Raw genomic sequence first — 25,284 nt, 5'->3', positions numbered from 1 at the left:
GAACCTTTCCAAATGCAGTCATCTGTTCATCTTGTGCTTTTCATATTTTCCTTTTAAATACATCCCAGGATAAAGGGCCAGGTCCTATAGGGCCGTTTTCTCAATGCTTCGAGTCCTTCAGACCATTCTGCTGGACCTGAGACTCAGGGCAGGTGGTGAGGGAGGAAGGAGCTGAGGGAGGAAGGCCAACCTGGGGCTGCAAGGGCAGGAGGAAATTAAAATCACCTCTGGGTGCCTGACACATCTCAGCACTGCCTGAGCAAAGGATCTGCACATCTTCCCTTGTGGTGCTGGACTGAGGGCCCAGTTCTCAGAGCCCCCTCCCAGGAAATCTGTTTCTGCTACCTTGGTGGGGACCACTCCCCACTTCCAAAATATGTTACTTGGAACTTCAGAGCACTCTGGTCACAATTTTTCACAGCTTTTCTGATTTCAGAAAGGTCTCTTGGTTGCCTGGTGAAGAGGAAAGGGAGATTGTAGTATTTAACCAAGCAACATTTAGGGGCACTTTCCCTGTGCAACCTGCTGTGCTGGCCTCTGTGCCCAGGTTCCAGGGCCCTTGTAAGAACCCAGCATCTACATAATCATCTGGAACACAGGTGGTGCAGTCAGTCCAGGTGGGGGACATACAGAAGCTACAGTGAGTCCAGGCATCGACAGCAACAATGAAATCCAGCTGACAGAATCGGAGGGAGGGCAGACTGGGGCTGGGCTCTGAAAGAAAATTAGGACTTTGAGAGGGCAGCTCCATCTCTAAGGTAATGTTCTTGCACCTTCAGATACCCCTGGGCTTGCCCCTGTTTATGCCAGAAGCAGGGCTGTGTAGTGAGCTGGTCTGACAATTGCAGTGTGACACATATTCTCTGGGCCCACTCGAAGCTAGTGCCATCCAATTAGACACATTCCCACCAGAGCTCTGGGGATTGGCTGGGACTGGCACTTGGCTGGAGCCCCTTCCCTTTGCATGCTCGGGCTCGGCTGAGGCCTGGGGGCAGGGGATCTCGGAGCTCTGTTCTTGGCGTTCCTCCTAAGGATAATAATAGTACGTGGCTTTTACTGAGACCTGCTTTTCTAAGGAACTGAGAGTGGGAAGGAGACATCAATCCAGACTTGGCAGATGAAATAGGATCTCAGGCTTGTGATTTGACCTTGAAACAAAGTCATCAAATAAATGGCACGTTGGACTTTGTCAGTCACTTCACCGCCTTGCAGATCTACCAAGAATGAAGCTTTCCTGATTTCTCTGTACCAGATGTGACCTTTCTTTTAACGCCTGTGGCATTTTGTACTTACCAGTGATGCCGCGCTGCTTCAAGGATACGGGTCCTGTTTTACCTTCTCTTTGCCCAGGTCCTTGAAGGCAAGGGAGGACTTACCTTCATCTTTGTACCCTGCCCCCACCCAAGGTGCCTAAGTGCTATAAGTAGGCGGTGGTTGTTTCCATGAAATTGAGTCTCCTGATTCTAAAGCTGGTCACCTTCTCTTCTGCCTTAGCTTCTGGAAAGGGCCTGCTCAGGCTCATGCCTACCAAGGTTTCAGATAGATGCCCTTTTAATCCCCTGAAAGATTCAAGGAAGCCCTAGCTACTGTCCTGGGGCAGTTAGGGCTGTGTTGTGAGCCAGTGCCTTGTTTTGTAGTAACATTCATTTGGAGAGGCAGTTCAGTAAGGGAAATCCACGTGTGCACATTCACTTAACATGAATTGTGACACCCTGTGGGATGGGTGAGTAAATGGTTACTAGAAAGTCTGAGTACATTTTGGGCAGGCAGGCTGTGGGTGGCGGCCAGCTCGCCAGCTGAGTGGGAGGGTCTCCAGCAGGATGTTGATGTCCCTGATGGCAGCAGCTCCCTCCCCACCTCCATCCAGCCTGTGGAACAGGAATTTCTGCTGCCCAGTGCCTTCTTCCTTACCCTAATTCAAGGAAGCAAGTCAGTGGCTGCTTCTTTGGCTCCAGGGACTCTAAAAATATGGTGTTAGGGAATGCCTCTGCGACTGGGTCTCCTTCGATGCTGTGCCCGAGTTGTCCTGGGCTCTGTCTGGGGAAGGGTCTTGGGAGTTTGCCTGTGGGCACCGACACTGCCTCCACCCAAGGGCACTAGGACCCTGGCCTTGCTACTCTAACTTCCTCAGCACAGCAGCTGAGGCTTCTACAGTTTCATCACCCCAGCTAAGGTCTAGATACAGATGTGGCTCCTTGGTTTTCATTTAAAACTTCCTTCTAAAGCACCTGGACCAAGGTCTGAACACATTATCCTTCCCCAGGCTCTTTAAATTTCTCTAGTCAGCACACGTCCCTTCCTGGCTGCCCTTTGTATTCTTTCTGCTTTTATTCTTGGTCACATCCCCACCATTTGACATCCATCTGTCAGTCAGGCAAGTGAGGGAGGATGCTCTGGGAGGGAGGAAGCCAGGAGGAGCGATTTCTTCACACACCACAGTGCTCATGTGCGCCACACATTCCCTTTGATAAACAGAGCTGAGAGCTTCCTGCATCTTCCCCTTCATTCCCCAGGTGGGAGGGAGTGATGTCCTAGTGCTTTCTATGGTAGGGAAGAGCAGGCTAGGGGGCTGACTTCTCTTGCCTCAGCCTTAGTATTTGCCTCGTGCAGTTGGAGAGCCTCAGCTATGGCCCTGCATTGAGGGGTGGTCTGAAGGACCATTGGGGGTGGACGACCAGCCTTTCCCGGCACAAGATCTCTTGCCCCTTTATCTCTCAGGTCCCAAATAGCCACCTTCTTTCTCTCACCCCTCCCCACTCTTTTTTTTTTTTTTTTTTTGAGATGGAGTCTGGCTGTGTCACCCAGGCTGGAGTGCAGTGGCGCGATCTCTGCTCACTGCAACCTCCATTTCCCGGGTTCAAGCGATTCTCCTGCCTCAGCCTCCCGAGTAGCTGGGACTACAGGAGTGTGCCACCATGCCCAGCTAATTTTTTGTATTTTTAGTAGAGACGGGGTCTCTCCACGTTGGCCCTTCCCACTCTTTGTCAGAAGCAGCAACTCATCTCTCAAAGAACAGGCTCAGTTTGTTTCATCACCAAAGTTAGGCGGTAGCTCGGAAACCCCTTCTCTTTGCTCACATCTCTGCTGAGCCTTTCTTGATGGAGACCTCCTGAGCCTGGCTTCAGTCTGCCGGTTCCACCTGGGTAGAATGCGTGTGTGGAAACAGGTGACGGGTTAAGCCCTTAGGAAGGTTTCTGGTCCGTGGCCTCTGTCCTCTACCAGCTCACCAGGCCATTCTGGGCATAACGCATCCACTCTATCTGCCTCCTCATTACCCCTGTCTCGTTGGTTACTCCCAGCTGTAGTACCCCACATGTCCTCAAGAGTTTGGGAGGCGCTGCTGAGCAGCTGCACGCAAGTCCCATGGTCACCAGGAAACATCTTTCACAATGTCAGACTTAAAAGGCCTCCGTAGTCCCTGGAGAGACATAGAGCTAAAATTCCAAAACATTTGGCAAGAGGCATCCAGCCGCGGACACATGTTCCTGGAATTGCAACAACTTTCTTTTCTCCTATCCCTACTACCCCCACCCGCCTCTCTACTTGACAAAAATCACAGGAATGGGATGTAGAACAGGCAATTAGGACCACGGGTCTCAAAAGCACAAATAATGTGTTTCTCTGAGTGGCACTGGGCCCGTGTCTGCACATTCTGCCTCTATATGAGTCATTGTTCACCTTGTTCAGAGCAAATCTACTTTGTATGAGGATCCAGCACCTTCCCTCCTACACTACCCTGCAGAGGGCTGGAATTATTCCCATGGGGGTTTCCTCCTGGGCCCCATAAGCCCCCTGGTCACAACAGTGAGTCTGTAGCCTGGTCAGGGAGAGAACAAGCTTTCTTCACTTTCCCAGCCAACACGTTGCATACTAGGGCCATACATCCGGACCTCCTCTCAAGGGGCCTGTGTTGGGCCTGACGCCTCTCTCTCCAAGAGGTTATGTGTTAATCTCTCTGCTAAGCCAGCGGCTGTGTCTTAGACTGCTCTTTGTTTCTAAGACGCTGGGCACAGTGTCCTACAAATAGTTGCTTAATGAGCCTGGATGATGGATTCGCCCTTCCTCTCTCTCTGTCCTGCACTGAGAATCCTTTTATCTTGGCAGAGTCTCATGAAGCCAATTTTTATAGGATCAGCATTTTATCTAAGTAGGCCCGGTCTCCCACGTTGGATAGAAAGGATGGTACTGTTAGGGAAAGGGATGAGTTTGGGTGGCGAATGTTGTGACTGTAGCCAAGAGCTATTCCTGGGTGTCTAGTGAATGTCCTGAAATGATCTTGCAGGCCTGAGTCCTGAAGTAATCCTCAGAGGATATGAAGACAGGCCCTCATTCACACAGGGCTTAGACTTGCTGGGGCTTCATTCCTTCCCAGTCTAGTAGCTTCTGTGCTGCCTCTGCCTGCCTCTCACCTCGCCACCTGCCCTTCCCTTGTCCTCAAGCGCAGCTCAGGAAGGCGTCGTTATCAGCACATCAAATCCTCTTCTTCCTTCCTGGGCTGAGGGAGGGCCCCTTATTACACAGATCCACCTTGAAAAACAATTTCAATTTGCCCAAAGTTTCTCCAAACTATAGTCAAGCTAGCATTTTAACCTCAAGGAAACTTTGGGAGCCCCCTCAAGCCCCCTGTCCGGTGGACTTAATTGCCTCACACCGGCAGTAGCTTATTTTAGGTAAACTGTGTAGAAGAGACCCCAAGCGTTTAGCTGAAACTCATCCACTCCTTGCCTCTCAGCCAGGAATTTTATTTGAACCAATGGGAAGGAAAGTTCTGGATTTCTCACATAAAATGGAATTGGTCTAAGCAAAGAGGGTACTCATAAATTTTAGTACAGATACAGCTGGTGTCTAAGCCTGACTTTTTCCTAACTTGATTTGGTGGTTCCCAAACAGAATTTAAAATATACCTTGAACTCATCTTCCACCTTTTCTTAGGAGAGCTTAAAGCACTTGTTCAAACTGGATTTAAGAGGTATCCTTGGCTTTCCCAAATTCCTAAACATTTTCACTAGATGTAGCCCTGCATACAAGCCCTAATTTAGTAGGTGGCCTTAAGGTCAGCCACTTATCCCCATGGACATAGGGAGTGGTGCCAGCGCACATCCACTAACACACATACATTCACACACACAACTGTAAGGGCAGATGGGGTTAATAAGTGGTTGTTTTAGATTAATGTTTTAATTATAGGAAATTTTTCCTTCCCTTTCCCTCTTTGTTGGCAATTTCATATTTTTATTGATAAAATATGTATTTTATTATTTTTATGCTTACTTTTCCAATTTTAAAAGAAACATATGCTCATTATGGAATTTTTATTTTTATTTTCTTTCTTTTTTTTTTTTTGAGATGGTATTTTGCTCTTGTTGCCCAGGCTGAAGTGCAATGGTGCGATCTCAGCTCACTGCAACCTCCGCCTCCCAGGTTCAAGGGATTCTCCTGCCTCAGACTCTCGAGTAGCTGGGACTACAAGCGCGTTTCACCATGCCAGGCTAATTTTTGTATTTTTATGAGTAGAGATGGGGTTTCACCATGTTGGCTAGGCTGGTCTCAAATTCCTGACCTCAAGTGATCCTCCCCCTTCAGCCTCCCAAAGTGCCAGGATTATAGGCAGGAGCTTCTGCGCCCGGCCTATTTTGTTTCTTAAACTTTTTTGTTTTACAGTCACCACAATTTCACCACGCATAAATCACAATGGTTAACAATTTAGCATCTTTGCCTTCTTTTCCAGTGCACTTATGTTTTTATGTAGCCAAGATCACACGTTGTTGTATTTTGCTGCTTTACTTAACAGCATCTAAGTCATCAGCACTATATCATGATAATTTATCTTAAAAATATTCCAAGCTATCATTTTTAGTAACTGTATAATATTATATCATAAAGTTAAAACATAATTTGTCATTCAATTGTTGAAATTTTTAGGTTACGTATATTTTCTCTTATAAATATGTAAATATGTATATAAAAAGTTATATAGTTTTTTATAAATGTTTGTGCACACTTTATACTGTTTCCTTAGAATAGAGACTGTGGAATAGGATTTCTTGAAAAAAGGTAAAAGTGTGAGTATGTATATATACTGTTACATATATGTTATTATTATAAAGGTAATATTCTTTTTTTTTTTTGGAGATAGAGTCTCACTCTGTGGCCCAGGCTGGAGTACAGTGGTGCAATCTCGGCTCACTGCAACCTCTGCCTCATGGGTTCAAGCTATTCTCCTGCCTCAGCCTCCCAAGTAGCTGAGATTACAGGCACGTGCCACCATGCCTGGCTGGTTTTTGTATTTTTAGTAGAGACGGGGTTTTGCCATGTTGGCCTGGCTGGTCTCAAACTCCTGACCTCAAGTGATCTGCCTATCTCAGCCTCCAAAGTTCTGGGATTACAGGCGTGAGCCACCACGCCCGGCCAATATTTATTCTTTATAGAAATTTAGGAAAATACAGAGACATGTGAAGAGAAAAAAAATCCACACCTATATTTCTATCACTGAAACATTTTGGTATGTTTACTTTCAGTATTTTTCTATGCACTTATAGTTAAAAAATAAAATTGAGACCATACTGTACATGCTGTAGTGAATCCCTTTTTCACTTAATATAATATCGTGACTATGTTCTTGTCATTTGGTTTTCTTTGTAAAATTCTATTATGTAACATTTCTTAGTGCTGAATATTTAGGTTGTGGCATATTATGTTCTTACAAAGAACACTATTCTGAACATCATTTTACAGAAATCTCTGCACAGGTCTGATTTGTTTCTTTGGAATAAGTTCCTGGAAGTAGAATTACTGATTCAAAGAGATTCGACATCATTAAGCCTTCTGATTATATGTTACCTTAAAAACAGAAAAGATCAAAGAGTTTATCAAAATATAAGCGCCCAGCATCAAAAGCTCTAGCAAATAGAATCTCCAGGGTAGAACATCTATAAAGATGGGATAATGGTAGAGCTTTTTGGGTAGAGTCAGAAAGATATTTGGCTATTTTAAAGTGTTTAGGAGATATTGTACCTCTTCCTATTGTTCGTTAATCACTTATTTCAAGCGTGATGATAACAGTTGATGATGTTTAAGCAACATTTAGCCAGCATTGCAAAATAGCTGGTGATCATATTCTTGTCCCATAGTAGGTACACTGACACCCTCTGTGGATTAAAAATCTATGCAGGTCAGCGATTGCTCAGCTTATCTTCTTTATTCTATTAATGACATTGAGCATTGTGTAAACCTTGAAGAAGACCAGTAAAATTACATTGTTCTGGAGACCCAAGAAGGTTCACCAGATGCATGCTTTGTCTCTGAACCAACTTGGCTTTCCTGGGGTTCCAGATCTGGCTCATGGATAACTCATTGTTGAGAAATATTCCTTCCCTGGAATTAAGGATGGGCTGAACTCTTTTTTTTTTTTTGAGATGGAATCTTGCTCTGTCACCTGGGCTTGAGTGCAGTGGCACGATCTCGGCTCACTGCAACCTCCACCTCCCTGGTTCAAGTGATTTTCCTGCCTCAGTCCCCTGAGTAGCTGGGATTATAGGCACCCACTACGTGCCTGGCTAGTTTTTGCATTTTTAGTGGAGACAGGTTTCTCCATGTTGGCCAGGCTGTTCTCGAACTCCTGACCTTAGGCGATCCACCTGCCTCGGCCTCCCAAATTGCTGGGATTACAGACATGAGCCACCGCGCCTGGCCTGGGCTGGACTCTTAAAAGTAGATCTTAACATAATGGAAGTCCTGGACCCAGTGTCGAAGGGCCGCGTACCCAACAACTCTCCAAAGGTCTAGGTGCTTTGCAACCCATAGACAGCCCAGACCAGTGCTCCAGCAGGGTCCACATACTCCTGATGGTTTACAAAGTTCATTTAGGTGCTATACAGATGGCTTGAAAAATGTAAGACTAGTTTTCCATTTATATAGTGGTAGATTTTTAAACAAGTATGTTTTAAATAAATGAGTGAAGGAAAACTTAAGACATGTATGTGGACATAACAGGAATGATGAAGGTGATATCACAAGGCTGACACATACCAGCTTACATGAGTGTGAAATTCCACAGCACAATCCTTTTAGGATCCTCTAAAATGTGTACCTCTTTGGTCATGTGCCCCTCGGGTATGGCAGTTGAAGCATCAGGAACCTTCCTGACTGTTTTCATTGGCAGTTGAGTGTTAGAGATTTGTATGCCAAATTACTTCTTAATAATGCTTATACTACTTCACATTTTAACAAAAAGTTAAAATGGGAGGACAGCTGCCTCTGGGGTTCACAGACACTTTCCAAAGGACATGACGGCAGGGAGGGTTTTCAGGAAATCAATTTCCACATCTTAAGCCTTCTTCTCTTGCTTTTTGCAAATTGCATTTCCTGAAGACTAGCTTCACCTGCTTCCTTGTCCTACCTTTCTTTCAAAACTGCCCTTCTCCCCCTTTACAAGAGGAGAACCTGTCGCAATTCAACTCACTGTCGCAGTAAGAAACCTTCATTAAGGCCAGACGTGTGGCTCACACCTATAATCCCAGCACTTTGAGAGGCTGAGGTGGGTGGATTGCTTGAGCTCAGGAGTTTGAGACCAGGCTGGGCAACGTACGGAAACCCCATCTCTACAACAAACACAAAAAAAAATTAGCCAGGCGTGGTGGTGTGCACCTGTAGTCCCAGCTACTTGAGGGGCTGGGGTGGGAGGATCACTTGAGCCCAGGAGGTGGAGGCTGCAGTGAGCTGAGATCGCACCACTGCACTCCAGCCTGGGTAAAAGTGAGACCCTGTCTCAAACAAACAGAAAAAAAAGAAACCTCAATAAAAATTTACCTTTGTGTTTAATAATTATTTGTGATATGTTTGTTGATCAGTTATATACTAATAGCTGCAATAAACCAATCCAGAATTTGTAAATTAACAAAATGTTAAAGTAGGACATTTTTTAAAATGTCAATTTGTATGCATAAATACATCTTTTTATTGTAGAGAAGTATGAAAAGCTAATGACTAAAAACTTTCAAACAAAAATATATTACATCAAGAAAAAAGTCTGTGGAGAAGTAAAATGGAAATACAGTTTTATATAGAGAAAGTAAGAATACAAGATTTGACTTAAGAGCTTGTTCTTGAGTTTTTTTAATAGCTCATGGTTGCTGTCAAATTCTTATGTTATTTGTAATCCATTTAGTACATTTAAAAGAGTGGTATGTATGTTTTATTTTAAAATGTTAATATTTATAATATATCAGGGGTTTTAGAACATGTGAAAGGAGACAGAGTTGTTCAGAATTCTGTTGGGGACTACACTAGAAGTTCGGAAAGCACGGATACGTACACTTTCTTTAGAATCAAAGCGATGGCACTGTAGCTCCTCAGAGGGGAGGGCAGCTTTGAGCTTGGTCCTATCACCTTGATAAGGAATGTGTTCTACAGTAGCCTGACATCGGGTCACCTAGGTATTCTTTGAACACCGTGACACAGAGTCCAGAACCTCTCAGCACAGAGGGATTACAGACTAAGAATCCGGATAACTGGTTTCTAATCTTGGCTTTGCTGCTACCTATGTCATCTCAGGCAACTCACATCACCTATTTGGGCCTGATTTCCATGTCTATAAGTGAGAGAGCTAATCCTTATTGTGTTTTTTTAAAGTTGAATAATGACATGAAATCCACCATCCTGATCCTAAGATGTGCCTGTTGGAGTTTAAAAAACAAAAGCAAAAACAAAAACCTGTTCTTTCCCTACCTATCAGCCTTTCAGATATCAGAAGGCACCTTTTATGTTCCCCTCAAATCTTTACCAGTTTTAAAATATGTTGTTTTTCAACCTTGACTTACATAGCCTTTTTTTTTTTCCTTGAGACACAGTCTCACTCCGTCACTCAGGCTGGAGTGCAGTGGTGCGATCCCAGCTCACTGCAACCTCCGCCTCCTGGGTTCAAGGGATTCTCATGCCTCAGCCTCCCAAGTAGCTGGAATCACAGGCGTGCACCACCACACCTGGCTAATTTTTGTATTTTTAGTAGGGATGAGGTTTTGCCATGTTGGCCAGGCTGGTCTCAAACTCTTGACCTCAAGTGATCTGCCCGCCTTACCTCCTAAAGTGCTGGAATTACAGGTGTGAGCCACTGCACCTGGCCCATAGTCGTCTTACTGAGGATTATTTCTCCAGGCCAACTATTCTCAAACCTTTTGGTCTCGGTCCCTTTCACACTCTTAAAAGTTATTTAGGACCACCCAAAGAGCTTCTGTTCATGATTATGTCTTTTGTTTTGGTTATGTCTTTTGATATTTACTGTTTCAGAAATTAAAACAATTTTCAAAATTTTTACTTATTTATTTAGAGTAACAAAACCGTTACATGTTAATATAAATAACAGTTTTTAATAAAAAAATATATTTTCCAAAACAGAAAATGTTTACTGAGAGGAGAGGCATTGTTTTACATTTTTGCATGTCTGTTTAAAGTCTAGTTTAATAGAAGACTAGGCTGGACTCTCATGTGCTTCTCCAGTCATCTGTTGCAGTATGTGTTGGTTGAAGTCAATGAAGGATATCTAGCCTATGCAGATTTGTTTCTTTGGTACTTCACTAAAACTCAACAAGTAGTAGTTTTTTTCCTTTCTTTCTCTTTCTCTCTCTCTTTCTTTCTCTCTCTCTCTTTCTTTCTTTCTCTCTTTCTCTCTCCTTTCTTTCTTTCTTTTCTTCCCTCCCTCCCTCCTTCCTTCCTTTCTTTCTTTCCTTCTTTCCTTTCCTTCTTTCCTTCTTTCCTTCCTTCCTTCCTCCTTCCCTCCCTCCTTCCTTCCTTCCTGCCTGCCTGCCTGCTTGCCTGCATTTTGCTCTGTCACCCAGGCTAGAGTGCAGTGGCATGGTCATAGCTCACCGCAGCCTCCAACTCCTGGACTCCAGTGATCCTCCTGCCTCAGCCTCCCCAAGTACCTATGACTATAGATATGTGCCACCATGCCTGGCTATTTTTTTTTAATTGTAGAGATGGGGTCTCACTATGTTGCCCCAGCTTGTCTTGAAATCCTGGCCTCCAGCAGTCCTCCCACCTCAGCCTCCCAAAGTGCTAGGATTATAGACGTGAAACACTGTGCCCAGCCAACAAGTGGTAGTTTCTTAAATGTTAGTGGCAATGTGATATCTGACATCTTATCAATGACCTTTTTGTACACTAAAATTCATTAGTCTATTTTGCACTTTGAGTGCATCTTTTACCCATGCTTAGTGTAATGCTCTGATCATTTGGAAAATATAGGTTCACCAAGTTATGCAGGTCTTCAAAATGTTGACTCATTTCATTATACAATATCATAAAATCACATTTCTTAATGTCTCCACTGATCGCAAGCATTAGGAAGCTGTCAGGCTCATGGTGGCTGATACAACTTTTCCAAAATTCTAATTTTCACTTGAAAGCTCTATTTTTATCATTGGTGACAAATACTGTCATTTTCCTTGAAGTGACAGGCTCACTTTGTCACTTTGTCCATTTTTGAGAAAATGCCTGCCAAATACCCAAGTTGGAATAACTACAATTTGTTGGTCATTCTTTCAAGTAGGAATGGTGCTCCATGGCATGAGCAGCTAGTTCAGCTGGCAACTCTGTCACATGACTGCTTTCCTCAAGACAGCTGTTATACTTCTGTCAGCAGCAGAAATGTTGTAGGCTAACTGTCCATTTCACTGTGCCACATACATAAGTGACATGTGGTTGAGTCAATATTTAATATAAATTACTTTTTACCACTTCATCAATGGCATTAATTTTTTTTTGTTTGCTTGCTTTCATTTTAATCGTGAGGGTGAGCTGGCGAACAATTGATGATGCCAAGTATGGTTTGCTGCCACTATGTTAATTCTTGCCAAGGTGCCAGCAGTTTCTTCCACTGTTGCTTTCTATACCCTTAGTGCAAGTGTTAACACTGTGGAAAAGGCAAACGACATCTTAGTATTACTATGAAAATATGTTACCTCCGTGGAGGCTCCCTCCCTGAAAGGATCTTGGCAATTGAGCTTGGAGAGTGGCTGCCCTAGACTAAATAGAATATGCCTGATGAGAGGGTAGCAGGGCCATCAGCTCTCTGTTAATGTGGATGGTTTCATTGAAAGGCATATACCTCTAGGAATATAGCCCTGTTTGCTTCAGTTGTTAGCCTCAATGCTGCAGTTGTGATCAACTAAAATCTCCAAGCTTCTTTTATGGGAGCTACTATCAAGCAAGACTTCTTGTGTGGGGCAAAAAAATTTTTTGTGGGGGACAAAGTGAGTTGTCCTGGTAGTGCACTGCAGAATGGGTAGAGATGAAATGAAAGTGGAGTGAAGGTCGTGGGGTAGGACTGCCAGGAAGGCCTTCGAGATTTGTTTCCACCCAGGGATGTTTTTGGAAGCTACATGGTGGGGGTTAGGAAGGGAACCCAGACAAGAAATGGAAGGAAGGCAATAGGACAGGCTAAATATTCAAGATTTGTGTTTCCAAAACAAAGAATGAAGGGATAGTTAGAAACAGCAGCTGAGAGAGGTGTGACCATGGGACATTGGGTAGTACCAGTGGAGGGAGGATAGACGGATATGCCACCCACAGATGCCTGGAGGTGACAGGGGGCCTTCTTTCCAGAAGGTAATGATGATACGGTCAAAAAGTTGTGGATATTTGAAGTCATCTGTGCCTGAAAACTGTCTTTTGTTATCTGTGCCTGATAATAAGTCTTTTCTCACTGCCCCAGAGAAAAAAATTCTCTAACATTCCAAAAGCCTCCTCATTCCACTGGGCCCAGAGTTAGCAGTAGAAATTAGTGCAATTAATTAGAATTTGGAACTCCTGACTCGCAGGATGGGTGTGTGTTTGAGAGATGTTTATGAAAGATGGTGTTTATCCAAAGGATTTCCTTTTCTTTCAAGTTTCAAGGCTGGAGGCTTAAGCATCTTTGATCCAAAGGAAGGAGGTCCAGCAGTTGTTATAAGCCCCAAATCTTTGCTTAAGTCCTCTATAGGATTAGAGGCACCAGGGCAAGGCAGAACAGAGTGAGGTGGGTGTTCTGTAACCCCAGTCCAGGGGAGATTTAAGGAAGATGAGAGTCTTAAAGATGGACAGTCTCTGAGTAGAGACGAGAATATTCTTCCTTCCCTCCATCTAGTTAGTAGCCCTGCTGCCCCTTTGCTACAATTCTTTCTGTTCTTATTAGCCACATTTCACGTGGAAAAGCCAGTAAAATGCAAATAATAATAATGATGATAATAAAATAGCAGGAGGCAAGTATTTCAAAGACTGAATTTCTTGCCTTCACACGTTGTTAGGGGGCAAAGAACAGGTGGGTTTTTTATTTGAATTAGCTGCTGCTTGTTCATTCATCCCTTGGCAGAGCAGGATGCTGGTAGAGATCTGCCCATTGTTATAAGCCAGCCCATCGTAGGAAGGAAGGAACACACAAGGCAATTCATTGTTGTTCTCCAGGAGAAGTAAGAAATCCAGACTTTGGGAAGCTGAGGGGCAGGCCCCTGGAGTAAGTAGAAGGAGGAGGTAGAAGAAGAGGAAGGCCTCTGGTGGGGGGTGGGGTGGTGACAAGGGCTTGGTTTTCATTCCCTCGGGCCTAACCCACGCCCTGGGGAAACAGAGGCATGGGGAGGGAAGTGATGAATGAAGTTGCAGCCGTTTCTCCAAAGAACTCGGCCTAGGATTTGTGGGCACAAGCCCAGGAGTGCTGCGTATTTGCTCCTGTCCCAAGCCACAGCCATTGACCCCTTGGTTCCTCACTCTAAGTGCTCCTGGGGGACCCCAGCTTTACCTAGTAAGAACCATCATTAGGAAGGTAGAGTTTACAGGGCATGTTCACACATACCTGTATTTGATTCTCTCCAAAGCCCTGCAAGATCAGCATTAGCACTGACCCAAATTATAGAGGAGTAGAGGAGGAGAATGGGCCACCGCTTCGATGAGCCTGTCAGGCACTGTGCTGGCTCTCAAGGCACAGCACCGTGACCATGCCAACCATACCGTAAAGTGGAAGTGATTTTCTCATTTTACTCGGGAGGCAGCTGAGGCTTAGAGGCGATAAAATGATGTGACTGGGGTCATAATGATAATAAGAGATGGAGGCGAGGAAAAAGCCAGATCCTTCGGACTCTGCGGTCTGCCTGTGGGAAGAGCAATTTTCCTGAGCGGGTTTGGGCTGATTGTTCTTACTTCTCTGCAACAAGAGAGGGTAGAAGCTTACTGTGTGGTTTTGTCCACAGTGCCTTAGGGAGCTAGCCTGGTTATGTATCTCAGGCTCTCTCCCCTCCCTCTCCACCCCCGGCGTTCCTCTTTCCTCTTACCGCCCTTGCAAAAAAAGAGCAAGATGTCCAGGCTCCTGAGGTCTCAGCTTGCAGAGCTGGTAATTAGCCCTTTGTGTCCTGTTAACCACCTTTCATCTCCTCAACCTGCTGGAGTCCGCTTTCCCTATTAACATCTCTCAGCTCTTTGCAGAGCCCTCGGCCTCTTTGTGGCCAGCTCGGGTTGTTTGTCAGATGATGGCTGAGAGATGCATACTTAGGGGAGGGTGGCTCTGACCAGGAGCGCTCACATTTTCCATGCCAGGTGCCAGGCATCTCTCTCCTCTCCCACCCCAGGGGCAGCCAGGTTTAGGTCACCTGGCATGGAGGCAGACAGTTTATAGCCCGGTCCCCAAATTTGGGGCCTTTGAAGCCCTGGTGTTGCCTTTCAGTTCCCCTCCACGGGTGAAATGGGAACTGGCTCACCGGCAACTTTTATGCCTAAGCAAGAAGCCTGCTGAGGAATTCCTGGTCTCCAGAAGCTCACCCTCAGGCCCAGGGTTCTCTGATCCAACAGCCTCCACTGTTGGTCGGTCAAACAAACGCCCTGGGATTCCCGGGAGCATCCTGCTGCCTTCATCATCTGCGTACTAAATCATCAATCCAACAAGGCAGCCACTCGCCACACGGGGCCATTTAAGGTTACATTAAATTGATATTTATATTATATCACATATACATTTCTATTAATAAAAATTAAAAAATAACATTTTAGCCACCATTCTTATTTTTTATTGTCAGTAGAATTTTTTTTTTTTTTTTTTTTTTGAGATAGGGTCTTGTTTTGTCACACAGGCTGGAGTGCAGTGGCACAATCTCTGCTCATTGCAGCCTTAACCTTCCAGGCTCAGGCGATCCTCCCACCTCGGCCCCACAAAGTGCTAGGATTACAGGCATGAGCCACCCGTGCCTGGCCAATTTTAGCCACCTTTCAAGTGCTCCATAGTCACACTTGGCAAGTGGCTACTGTATTGGACAGTGCAGATAGAGAACATTTCCATACACAGAACATTCTTTTGGACAGCACTGATCTATACAGCCAGAAATTCCAGTATCTTACAGACCATCTCTTCCTGCTACAAAGTCTTGAAGCTCCCTTGACCTTTCAAGTGAATTCATTTGAGTTCCCAAAATGCCAGGGCCTGTTGGGACTGGAGGCCACCAGGCAAAGATGCCTCTGAAGGTGTCCTCTGTAATATTCACTGTCACCATGGCCAGGCATGGTGGCTCATGCCTCTAATCCCAGCACTTTGGGAGGCTGAGGTGGGAGGATCGCTTGATCCTGAAAGGTTGAGGCTACAGTGAGCCGAGATTGTGCCATTGCGCTCCAGTCTGGGTGACAAAACAAGACCCTATCTCAAGAAAAAAAAAAAAAAAAAAACTAATAAAAGATAAGAAAGGTGGCTAACATTTTTATTTTATTTTTATTAACAGAAATTTATATGTGATATAATATAAACATCAATTTAATGTAACTTTAAATGGCCCTGTGTGGTGAGTGGCTGCTTTGTTGAATAGATGATTTAGTATGAGGATGATGAAGGCAGCAAGATGTTCCAGGGAAGCCCAGGGCGTTTGTTTGGCCGACCAACAGCAGAGGCTGTTGGAGCAGAGAATCCTGGGCCTGAGGGTGAGCTTCTGAGATGAACAATGGTGCTTACTTTTCTACACAGTGGAGCATGCAAGACCTGGGAGGTTCATGGTGTGTGTGAACATCAAGGCTTCATTCCATTTGCAGAGGATGGAACTTGGTGATATGGCTTGGCCGTGTCCCCACCCAGATCTCATCTTGAATTGTAGTTCCCATAATCCCCTTGTCTCATGGGAGAGACCTGGTAGGAGGTAATTGAATCATGGGGGCAGTTACCCTCATGCCGTTCTCATCATGATAGTAAGTGACATCTCATGAGATCTGATGGTTTTATAAGGGGCTTTTCTCCCTTTGCTCGACACTTCTCTCTCCTGCCACCTTGTGAAGAAGGATGTGTTTGCTTCCCCTTCCACCATGATTGTAAGTTTCCTGAGGCCTTCCTAGCCATGTGGAACTGTGAGGCAATTAAACCTCTTTCCTTTAGGCCAGGCGCGGTAGCTCACCCCTGTAATCCCAGCACTTTGGGAGGCCAAGGCGGGCGGATCATGAGGTCAGGAGATTGAGACCATCCTGGCTAACATGGTGAAACCTCGTCTCTACTAAAAATACAAAAAATTAGCCAGGCGTGGTGGTGGGCGCCTGTAGTCGAAGCTACTCGGGAGGGTGAGGCAGGAGAATGGCGTGAATCCAAGAGGCGGAGCTTGCAGTGAGCGGAGATTGTGCCACTGCACTCCAGCCTGGTGACAGAGCGAGACTCTGTCTCAAAAAAAAAAAAAACCTCTTTCCTTCATAAATTACCCAGTCTCGGGGATTTCTTCATAGCAGCATGAGAATGGACTATAATACACTGGGTGTCCATTCGATTCATTTCAGCCATCAGCTTTGGCAGCCCAATGTGGCTGCTGGATGTGGAGTCCAGGGCTGGCAGAGGGAGGAAGGTGTAGGGCTGGGAGAATCACAGCTGGGGGTGGATGCTTCTAGACCTGCCCTACCCTGGGCTGAGGGTGAGAAATGCCTCTGAGAGCCGCAGAGAGAAGGGAAAATGATTTGTGTTTGTTTTTGCCTTTCTGTAGTACAGAGAGAAGGAGCACTTTGGGGTAAGAGGTTTAACCAGAAGCAGTTTCTTTTGGGAACAGGGGCAGTTCTTTACTCCCTGCCAGTTCCTTGCAGGCAGGCAGCATGGCGGGCTGGCCTGCCGCCTCAACCCCTACCTGTCATGTGCTTGGCAAGTCTGACTGAAGTCCTTTTTTCCACTGCCTTCCCCACCCGTCAAATTGCAGTTGCAACCTCTCATTTTTCTGCTGCCTAGATGATTAAAAAGCATGACTTAGTGGAAAAATGTTGACCTCCTTGGGGTCAGCCTCTGAAGCAGCTGTCAGAGATAAGATTGTGCTGGCAAATTACTCATCAGCACTTTGCAAGGCTTTCTGTCTGTCTGTAAGGAAACCAGAAGCTGTTGGTTCTGGGTACTTTTTGTGTTTGGAGAGAGCTACAATTTTGAGGCCCAAATGGGTATAATCTGATAATAAAATAAGATCTCTGATGGAAGGGTTAGATTATTATAGTAATTTTTAAAAATACAATTAATAGGCTTTGTAAAAAAAAAAAAAAATTTTTAAACAGTGCTTGCTTCGAGCAATTCAGGGAGCAAAGTCCTCTGGCAGCTAAGCAGTATCAGAAGTTCAATTCTCAGACCTCTTCCAAGGTCTTAAAAGACTTAATTGTGGAGCTCTCGGTATGAATGGTGCTGTTTGGAATTATTTTAATTACTGTGTTCATATGACTGCCTCTTGCTTGGAGATTGGATGCTTACTGTAGTTCTTTTGAAACTGCTCCAAAGAGGACATTATAGTTTCAATTTCGCTTATGTCCTCAAAGTATTTTATCATCTTTATATTTGCCAAGAACTTGTACCCATCTAGTGAGACAAGGTCACCTCATGTCTCAAAAGGAGAAACTCAAAAGGAGAAAAACAACCCCAAAAGGAGGTGTTTGGGGTTGAGAGGACTTGACCAGAGTTATACAATGGTGGTCAAGGACATAGTGAGCGCCTGGGTTGTGTGACTTAACCCATGTTATCAAGTGAACGCTTCATTTGAAGTCCTACAGGTCTGAGTTTGGATCCCAGTTCGGCTGCTTCCCAGGTGCGTGGCTTTGAGCAAGTCACATACCATCTCTGTGCTTCAGGTTTCTTATCCACAAAATAGGGTTACAGTAGTCCCCGTTATCTCTGGGGGATACGTTCCAGGACACACAGTGGTTGCCTGAAACCACAGATAATACCAAACCCACATATGCTATGTTTTATCCTATTCATCCATACCTGTGATAAAGGTTAATTTATAAATTAGACTCAATGTGAGATTAACAATGACAGCTAACAATAAAATAGAACAATTATAACACCATACTGCAACAAAAGCCTTGTGAATGTGGTCTCTGTCTGTCTCTCTCTCACAATATCTTATTGTACTGTACCTACCTGTCTTGGGATTGCAGTTGACTCTGGGTAACTGAAACCAAGAAAAGGAAAACCGTGGCTAAGTTGGGGGGTGGTAACTAGAATTATTGTGAGGTTTGAGATTCTGCTCAGTAAAAATTTCATCCATCATCATCATCATTAGATTTTTTTCCTTATTTTAATGAAAGACCTGTTTCCAGCTTGAAATGAAATCCAATGCTTCCCACCCCTCTCCTCCTCCTCCTCCTCTTCATCTTCCTCCTCTCTTCCTCCTCCTCCTCCCCCTCCCCCCACCTCCTTTTGCTGGCCCTGCCCTGCTTGTCATGCCTTTTGCTTTTCCTTGGCTTAGGCCGTCATAGTTAGAATTGGGTTTTCACTCTCCCAGCTCTGGCAATGTGGCCCTGGCACAGGTAGGCACAATCCTGGCAGTGAGGTCAGAGGGTGGAGGCAGGGCCAGGCTCTTCACAGGGCAGGTCCCCCTCTCCTCTTGACAGCTTGTGGTGCTGTCTTGGATCCTGAAGGTTTAGAACAGGCATCAGTACTGGGAAGCTCACCTCCTGGGCTGGGGCCCTCACAGCTGCCTGGGCAGTGAAGGCCCAGAGTCTTACTCTCCCTCCCTGCTCAGTTTTCCATCTGTGAAATGGGGTGGAAACCCAGCAGCAGCCTAATCCATTTTCCAGAAGGCTCAGGCACTGAAAACAGCAGATGTAGGTTTGAATCCTGGCTCTGCCATGTGACCCGCAGAGTCCCGGGTCTTACTATTCCTAGAGTGGCAGTGAGCCCTGAATGAGGTGATGTCTGAAAGAGCTTCGTGACCTGTAGTGGGCTTCCCTCCATCAGGGTCCCTCTCACCCACTCTCAGAGCTCATGCTTGGAGGGCGCCTTGTGTCCTCACAGCCCATGGGGGGCTCTGGCTCCACCCAAGAAATGAGGAAGCACCCAAAAAGCCCGCGTGGCAGCTCCTCGATCGGCACATGCACGTCCGGGCACAGCACCGTCCGAGGGCAGAACTTCTGGGCCGGCCTGGTCAGGAAGACAAAGCCCCAGAGTCGGGGTCCGTGTCCCCCTTCCTCCGTGACCCACACTGGCCCATCCCCTCCCTGGACTTGTTTTCCTCCTGGCTGCCATTATGATACCTTTTATGAGCCTCGTTAAGTCTTTAATGATGCCTGGTTGTGCAGCTGGCTTAAGGCTTAATCCCCAGCAATAGGTCTTATTGGATAAATGGTTAATAATCACTCGTTTGCAGGGATTGGGAAAGCTTCACTGAGGCCTGTGATTCCTGGAAGCCCCACGTGGCCTGTGATGTGGTGAGAGTGTGACTTGGCTGGGGCAGCACTGCATGGGGTTGGGTTGCAGTAAGACCGGGTATCCTCAGAGCACCACAGAAGTTGGGAAGGCCTGAGTTTGTAAAAGGGCCTTTATTCTATGTCCTGGTAATGGATGACTCCTGTCTGCTGCCATGGGCCTGTCCCCATCTGGATGGAGGTGCAGACAGGAGCAGGCAGCCCCCCAGATCTCTTCAAATGTGTCCCCACCCACTCAAAGTTTTGCTTTCCTTTCTTGTGCCATGAACAAGCTGTGTGACCTTAGGCAGGTCTCCTGATCCCTCTGGGGCCTTGGTTTGCTCATCTACCAAATGGAGAGGTGGGAAGAGATGGCCGTGAAGGTGCCAAGTGCCTGATTCTGGGAGCCCAGCATCCCAGACAGAGCCTCCTCTCTCTAGCTCTGGAGTGTGTCACTGAGGGCTGTGAATGGCAGGGACCAGCAGCCCAGCGGATTAAGTACTTAAACTGCTGGGCCAAGAATTGGGTCAGCTGTAGTCACAGGGCAGTGTGTGCAAGGGAATCCGCAGAGCCAGATTTGGCCCTGATTTTATAGCTGGGTTTGGAGTTTCTGCCAGCTCTGGGCAGGACAGAGAGTAGGCATTAAAAAACAAAGCCTGGTTGACGGGATTCTGGAAAAAGAAGTAGACTCCTTCAGGTGTAGAGCTGGCAAGAAGCCAGGAATTGTTCACAGGTGAAAAAGAAAGGATCCTTGGATTTTGTTCCCAGCCCGCCTGTGACTGGGGACCATGCCGTTCATCAGGATTTGGCTTTGACTTTACAGTTGCAATGGGATCGGGACCCATCTGCTTGAGGGACAGGCTGGTGTTGGGGCAGGGGAATCGAACAGACCCAGTTTTTGTTTTTTTTTTTGTTTTCGAGACGGAGTCTCGCTCTGTCGCCCAGACTGAAGTCCAGTGGCGCAATCTCGGCTCACTGCAAGCTCCGCCTCCCAGGTTCACACCATTTTCCTGCCTCAGCCTCCCGAGTAGCTGGGTATACAGGCACCCACCACCACGCCCGGCTAATTTTTTTTTTGTATTTTTAGTAGTTCACCGTATGAGGGGTTTCACCATGTTAGCCAGGATGGTCTCCATCTCCTGACCTTGTGATCCACCCGCCTCAGCCTCCCAAAGTGCTGGGATTACAGGTGTGAGCCACCATGCCCAGCCCAGGCCCAGTTTTCAATCTCATCCCCTCCCTCACTCATTTCTAGGCTGTCTGGTCTTGGACCACCTACTCTCCCAAGCCTGAGATTCTTTAAGCTAGCATTAGCAACACCTATTTTTCAGCATGACTGTGTGGGTTGGAAGTGATATATGTATAGCACCTGGTAACCTGCTCACTTAGTGCCAATAATTATTCTGGGAGGTACTTAATGCTGTGGCACCTGTTGTATTCTTTGTACTGCTGGTGTAAAATACTTCCTGCAGAGAGAGACCAGACTTACTGTGGATAACATGATTTGGGATTATTTTGTCTGAAAATAAAATACAGAGTCCAAACAGAGTCATATCAACCTTTAAACTCAGTGGCACTGCCCCCAAACTTTCAACTTCAGGATTAGAATGGAAGTCTGACTGAGGGACAGTTTCCTATGTTGCCCCTAGAATATTCTCCCGTGGCTCATACCTTATATACTCCACAGCCTCCCGAGTGCAAAGCACAGTCCCTGGCCTATGGCATGCACCCAGTGTGCCACATGGATGTGCAAAGAAGGAATGGAATTTCTCTTTTCAAATATCTACGTGACCAGGCACCTGCTCTGCTTTTCTTTCAGATCTTCCCAGACCCGTCAGATTTTGACCGCTGCTGCAAACTGAAGGACCGTCTGCCCTCCATAGTGGTGGAACCCACAGAAGGAGAGGTGGAGAGCGGGGAGCTCCGGTGGCCCCCTGAGGAGTTCCTGGTCCAGGAGGATGAGCAAGATAACTGCGAAGAGACAGCGAAAGAAAATAAAGAGCAGTAGAGTCCCTGTGGACTCCCATGGGTCATACCAGCCAGCATCTGTTCCTGAACTGTGTTTTTCCCATCATGACGGAAGAAGAGAGTGAGCCGCAATTGTTCTGAAAATGTCAAACGAGGCTTCTGTTTTGCACCTGCAGATCACCGAGTTGGTTTTCTTTTCTTGTCTTTTTTTTTTTTTTTTTGAAATTTGCCGAGCAGTGAAGCCCTCTGACAATTTGCAAGGCCCTCTGAGGAAGGAAGCTGCTTAGAACCAGGGGGTTAGGGGGTGGGGGGAGCGAGTGCTGTTTCTGAGATCATTATCTGAACTCAGGCAGCCTAGTAGAGGCAGTGGTGGGATTCCAATGGGTCTTGGTGGGTGGGAGGTGGGGGATGTGCAAAGCAAGCAAGGAACATTTGGGGTAAGAAAACAAACATGAGGCAAAAGAAAAAATACATGTTTTTAAGAAAACATTGAGCAGAGAACTGCAGCCAGGATGCACTCAGCAGACATTCACTCTGGCTGCTGGGACATCAGAAAACAAAGTCTTCATCTCTCTTCAGTTTCACCCACCCCACCCTTTGCTTTCATTTCAGGCGTGTTGGTCTATGACAGGGAGGAGAGTAAAGGAGAGCAGGAGCAATTGGCTGCCTGCAAAGCCAGCTGGAGGTGATGTGCAGGAAAGGAAAGGTCACCCCATTCTTCTCCATGGCCTCTCTGCTCTCAGCTGTGCTAGGCTCACATAGCCAACATGATGGGTTTTTAAGAGGCAGTGCTTTTCAGCTTTTCTCCCTGATATATCCATTTTGCTTCCCAGCACTTTTTAGGAGTAGTGAGAGCACTTCCTGCCCTTGTTGGAAGCCCCAGGGTGGACACTTGGCATGAAGGTCTCTCCCTTAACTGCTGCCCTTCCAAGACTTGCTCCCGAGATGGAGTGGGCGTGGTCTTCCAGGCTGGCCCTTCCTCCTCCTCACCACCACCTTCCCTGCCCCAGCCACAGCAGCCATGGGTACATGGGTCCCCAGCTCAGCTGTGGATTCCCGCCAGTCTGCCCAGCCGCAGTACTCACGCCCATGGAGGCTCTTGGTCTATTTTTCTTGTGGGAGCCGAGTGGAGAGCAAACGTGGCTTTTTCTGTGTCTTGTTGGAGAGGTGACTTGCATGGTGGGGACAAGGCTGTCGTGGCAACCTTGGGATCGAGTTTGAGACTAAAGGAAGCCATGAGATCCCTGGCTTCTCCCCATGTTGTTCCCGGACAAGGGCAGAAGGGAGGCATGGCAAGGGACCTCCGCTGTCCTTACTCAACAGTGGTCCTCATCCCTCCCCACCTCCCACTGCTTCCTGCAAGGGCACCAGTTGTATGAGAAAGTTGGCCTTTGGACTTAGCATTTCTTATTGTAGCTAAGAGCCATCTGAAGCAGCAGGTTGCAGGACAAATGCTTCAGTCCACCCGAGAGCAGTACCGTGTGGCCAAGAGGTGGACTCAGAGCCTTCCTTGAGCTAAACTCGGCCAACCAAGGCACGCAGCATGTCCCCTCAGGTCTCCAGTCAGTCCAGGTTGACCCTCGGTTCTGGACGTGTGTATATAGCTGTATTTAATACCTCAAGGTCATTGTGGCTCTGGGGATGCCGGGGCAGGAGGACGAGGGTGCGCTGTGGACACAGCAGTCCGCGGGATTCCGTTCTGGGAAGCCGATGGTCGCCGGCACCCCTTGCTTCCTCCCTCTGTTGTCTGCCTGTGTGACACACATCAATGGCAATAACTTCTTCCAACTCCTCGCAGAAGTGGGAGAGGCCGGCAGCCTGCACCGAGAGGGGCTTTCCTCTCTCTTGCTCCCCGCTTCGTTCTGTTTCGGCTGCAGAGAGTGGTTCATCCATACTCTCATTCCCTCGCCTCCCCTTGTGGACGGGGGTCTTGCCTTTTCAATTCCTGTGTTTTGGTGTTTTCCCTTATCTGCTACCCTGAATCACCTGTCCCGGTCTTGCTGTGTGATGGGAACGTGCTTGTAAACTGCGTAACAAATCTACTTTGTGTATGTGTCTTTTTATGGGGGTGGTTTATTATTTTTGCTGGTCCCTAGACCACTTTGTATGACCGTTTGCAGTCTGAGCAGGCCAGGGGCTGACAGCTAATGTCAGGACCCTCAGCGGTGGAGCCTACTGGGGGGACCCAGCTGCTCTTGGACAAGTGGCTGAGCTCCTATCTGGCCTCCTCTTTTTTTTTTTTTTTTTTTCCCAAGTAATTTGTGTGTATTTCTAACTGATTGTATTGAAAAAATTCCTAGTATTTCAGTAAAAATGCCTGTTGTGAGATGAACCTCCTGTAACTTCTATCTGTTCTTTTTTGAGGCTCAGGGAGAAACTAGCATTTTTTTTTTTCCAAACTACTTTTTGTCACTGTGACAGTTGTAAATAAAGTTTGAAAATGCTTTCCACTCTGGTCTGGTTTCCTTTTTCCCTTCCTGTTCCATTGGAATGGAGTGAGCTCAGGAGCAAGATGAAGTCCTGCAGGACGCTGAGTTGGGGGAGTCCCAAGAGAGGCTACTTATGTAGCTCACCTGATGGCTTGTCCGGGGAGAATTCACTGGGGAGATTTAACCCACAGCCAAGGTGTGAACTACCCTTCTAAAGGAAGAAAAACCCAAGACATATCGGAAGGTCATTCACGGAGGCTGGAGGGTGAGTGGGTGGGCATGTGGCAAGCTCAGGCTATCATGCAAAGCATTTACTGAGCACCTACTGCTTGGCAGGCATTGGTAAGAGGTCAAGGTCACAAATGGCAATGGCCCTGGTTCTCATGGAACTGCCGTAGTGAAAAATTAAATGACGAATATGGTGAGTGCAAGGCAGGATCAAACTGGGATGCCCTGAGAGTGAACATCAGTTGGGAGGGTCAGGAAGGTCTTTGGAAGCAGTGACAAGGAGAAGTTAGCCAGGTACTAGGTGGCAGGGAGCAGAGGGGATTTGGGGGCATTGGAAAATGATTCCAACAGGGAGAACAGCTTGGCAAGGGCTTGGCAGGTGGGGTGGGGTGGTGGAAGAGGAAAGCATGCAAGAGGGCTTCTCAGTCCTGGCTAGGAGTTTGGATTTTATTCTAAGGGCAGGACCTAGCACAGTCTGCTTCACATTTTAATACAACCTGGCTCAATGGAGATGGGATTGGAGGGGGCAAGATGAAAAGCCTAGAGACCAGGAAGGAGGCTTTGTGGAGGTCAGAGTGAGAGAATAGTGGTTTGTAGAAGGGATTTGGGGGCATTTTTCTAACCCAAGGCCATTTTTGCCTTCACCCAGCCCTCTTCCGGGTTCCTTAACCTTGGTAAGTGTAGAGAATCCAGTGGTTTGTGCTGAAGGTGTCTGCCAGGATTTACAGAATAATGACCCATTTTAACACTAGCCTTAGTGAAACAACTAGATCTATGGATCTGCTGCCCCAAGGATAACTGGCAGGACTTTACCCTCTTCATATGGATTGCCCCTTTATTTTTCTCCAGCAGCCTGAAGATGGAATTTATTAGAATGCAGCCTCCTTGAACACATCCCTGCAGAAAACTGTCTTTATTTGCAGATGACATCATCTGTATAGGAAATCCTATGAAATCTACACAAAAAAGCTACTAGAACTAATAAATGAGTTTAACATGGTTGCAGATCAAAGCTCAATATTCAAAA

The 25,284-nt window shown here is 46.4% G+C and overlaps 1 protein-coding gene across 2 annotated transcripts in view; it reads left to right on the top strand.

Annotated features, from left to right (window-relative positions):
* LBH (LBH regulator of WNT signaling pathway) overlaps positions 1–24,050 on the top strand; it is a 28,855-nt gene extending 4,805 nt beyond the window's left edge. For both annotated transcript variants that reach the window (XM_054476208.2, XM_054476209.2), the window contains exon 3: positions 21,452–24,050. In XM_054476208.2, the coding sequence (XP_054332183.1) occupies positions 21,452–21,640 (189 nt within the window). In that variant the 3' untranslated portion in view covers positions 21,641–24,050. The remainder of the gene's footprint in view (positions 1–21,451) is intronic.
* Positions 24,051–25,284: the final 1,234 nt, after the last annotated feature.

The sequence above is a fragment of the Pongo pygmaeus genome, chromosome 12 (assembly GCF_028885625.2).
Source record: "Pongo pygmaeus isolate AG05252 chromosome 12, NHGRI_mPonPyg2-v2.0_pri, whole genome shotgun sequence".
NCBI lineage: Eukaryota > Metazoa > Chordata > Mammalia > Primates > Hominidae > Pongo > Pongo pygmaeus.
Note: the sequence above shows the minus strand (reverse complement) of the source record. Positions and strands in the feature narration are given on the sequence as shown.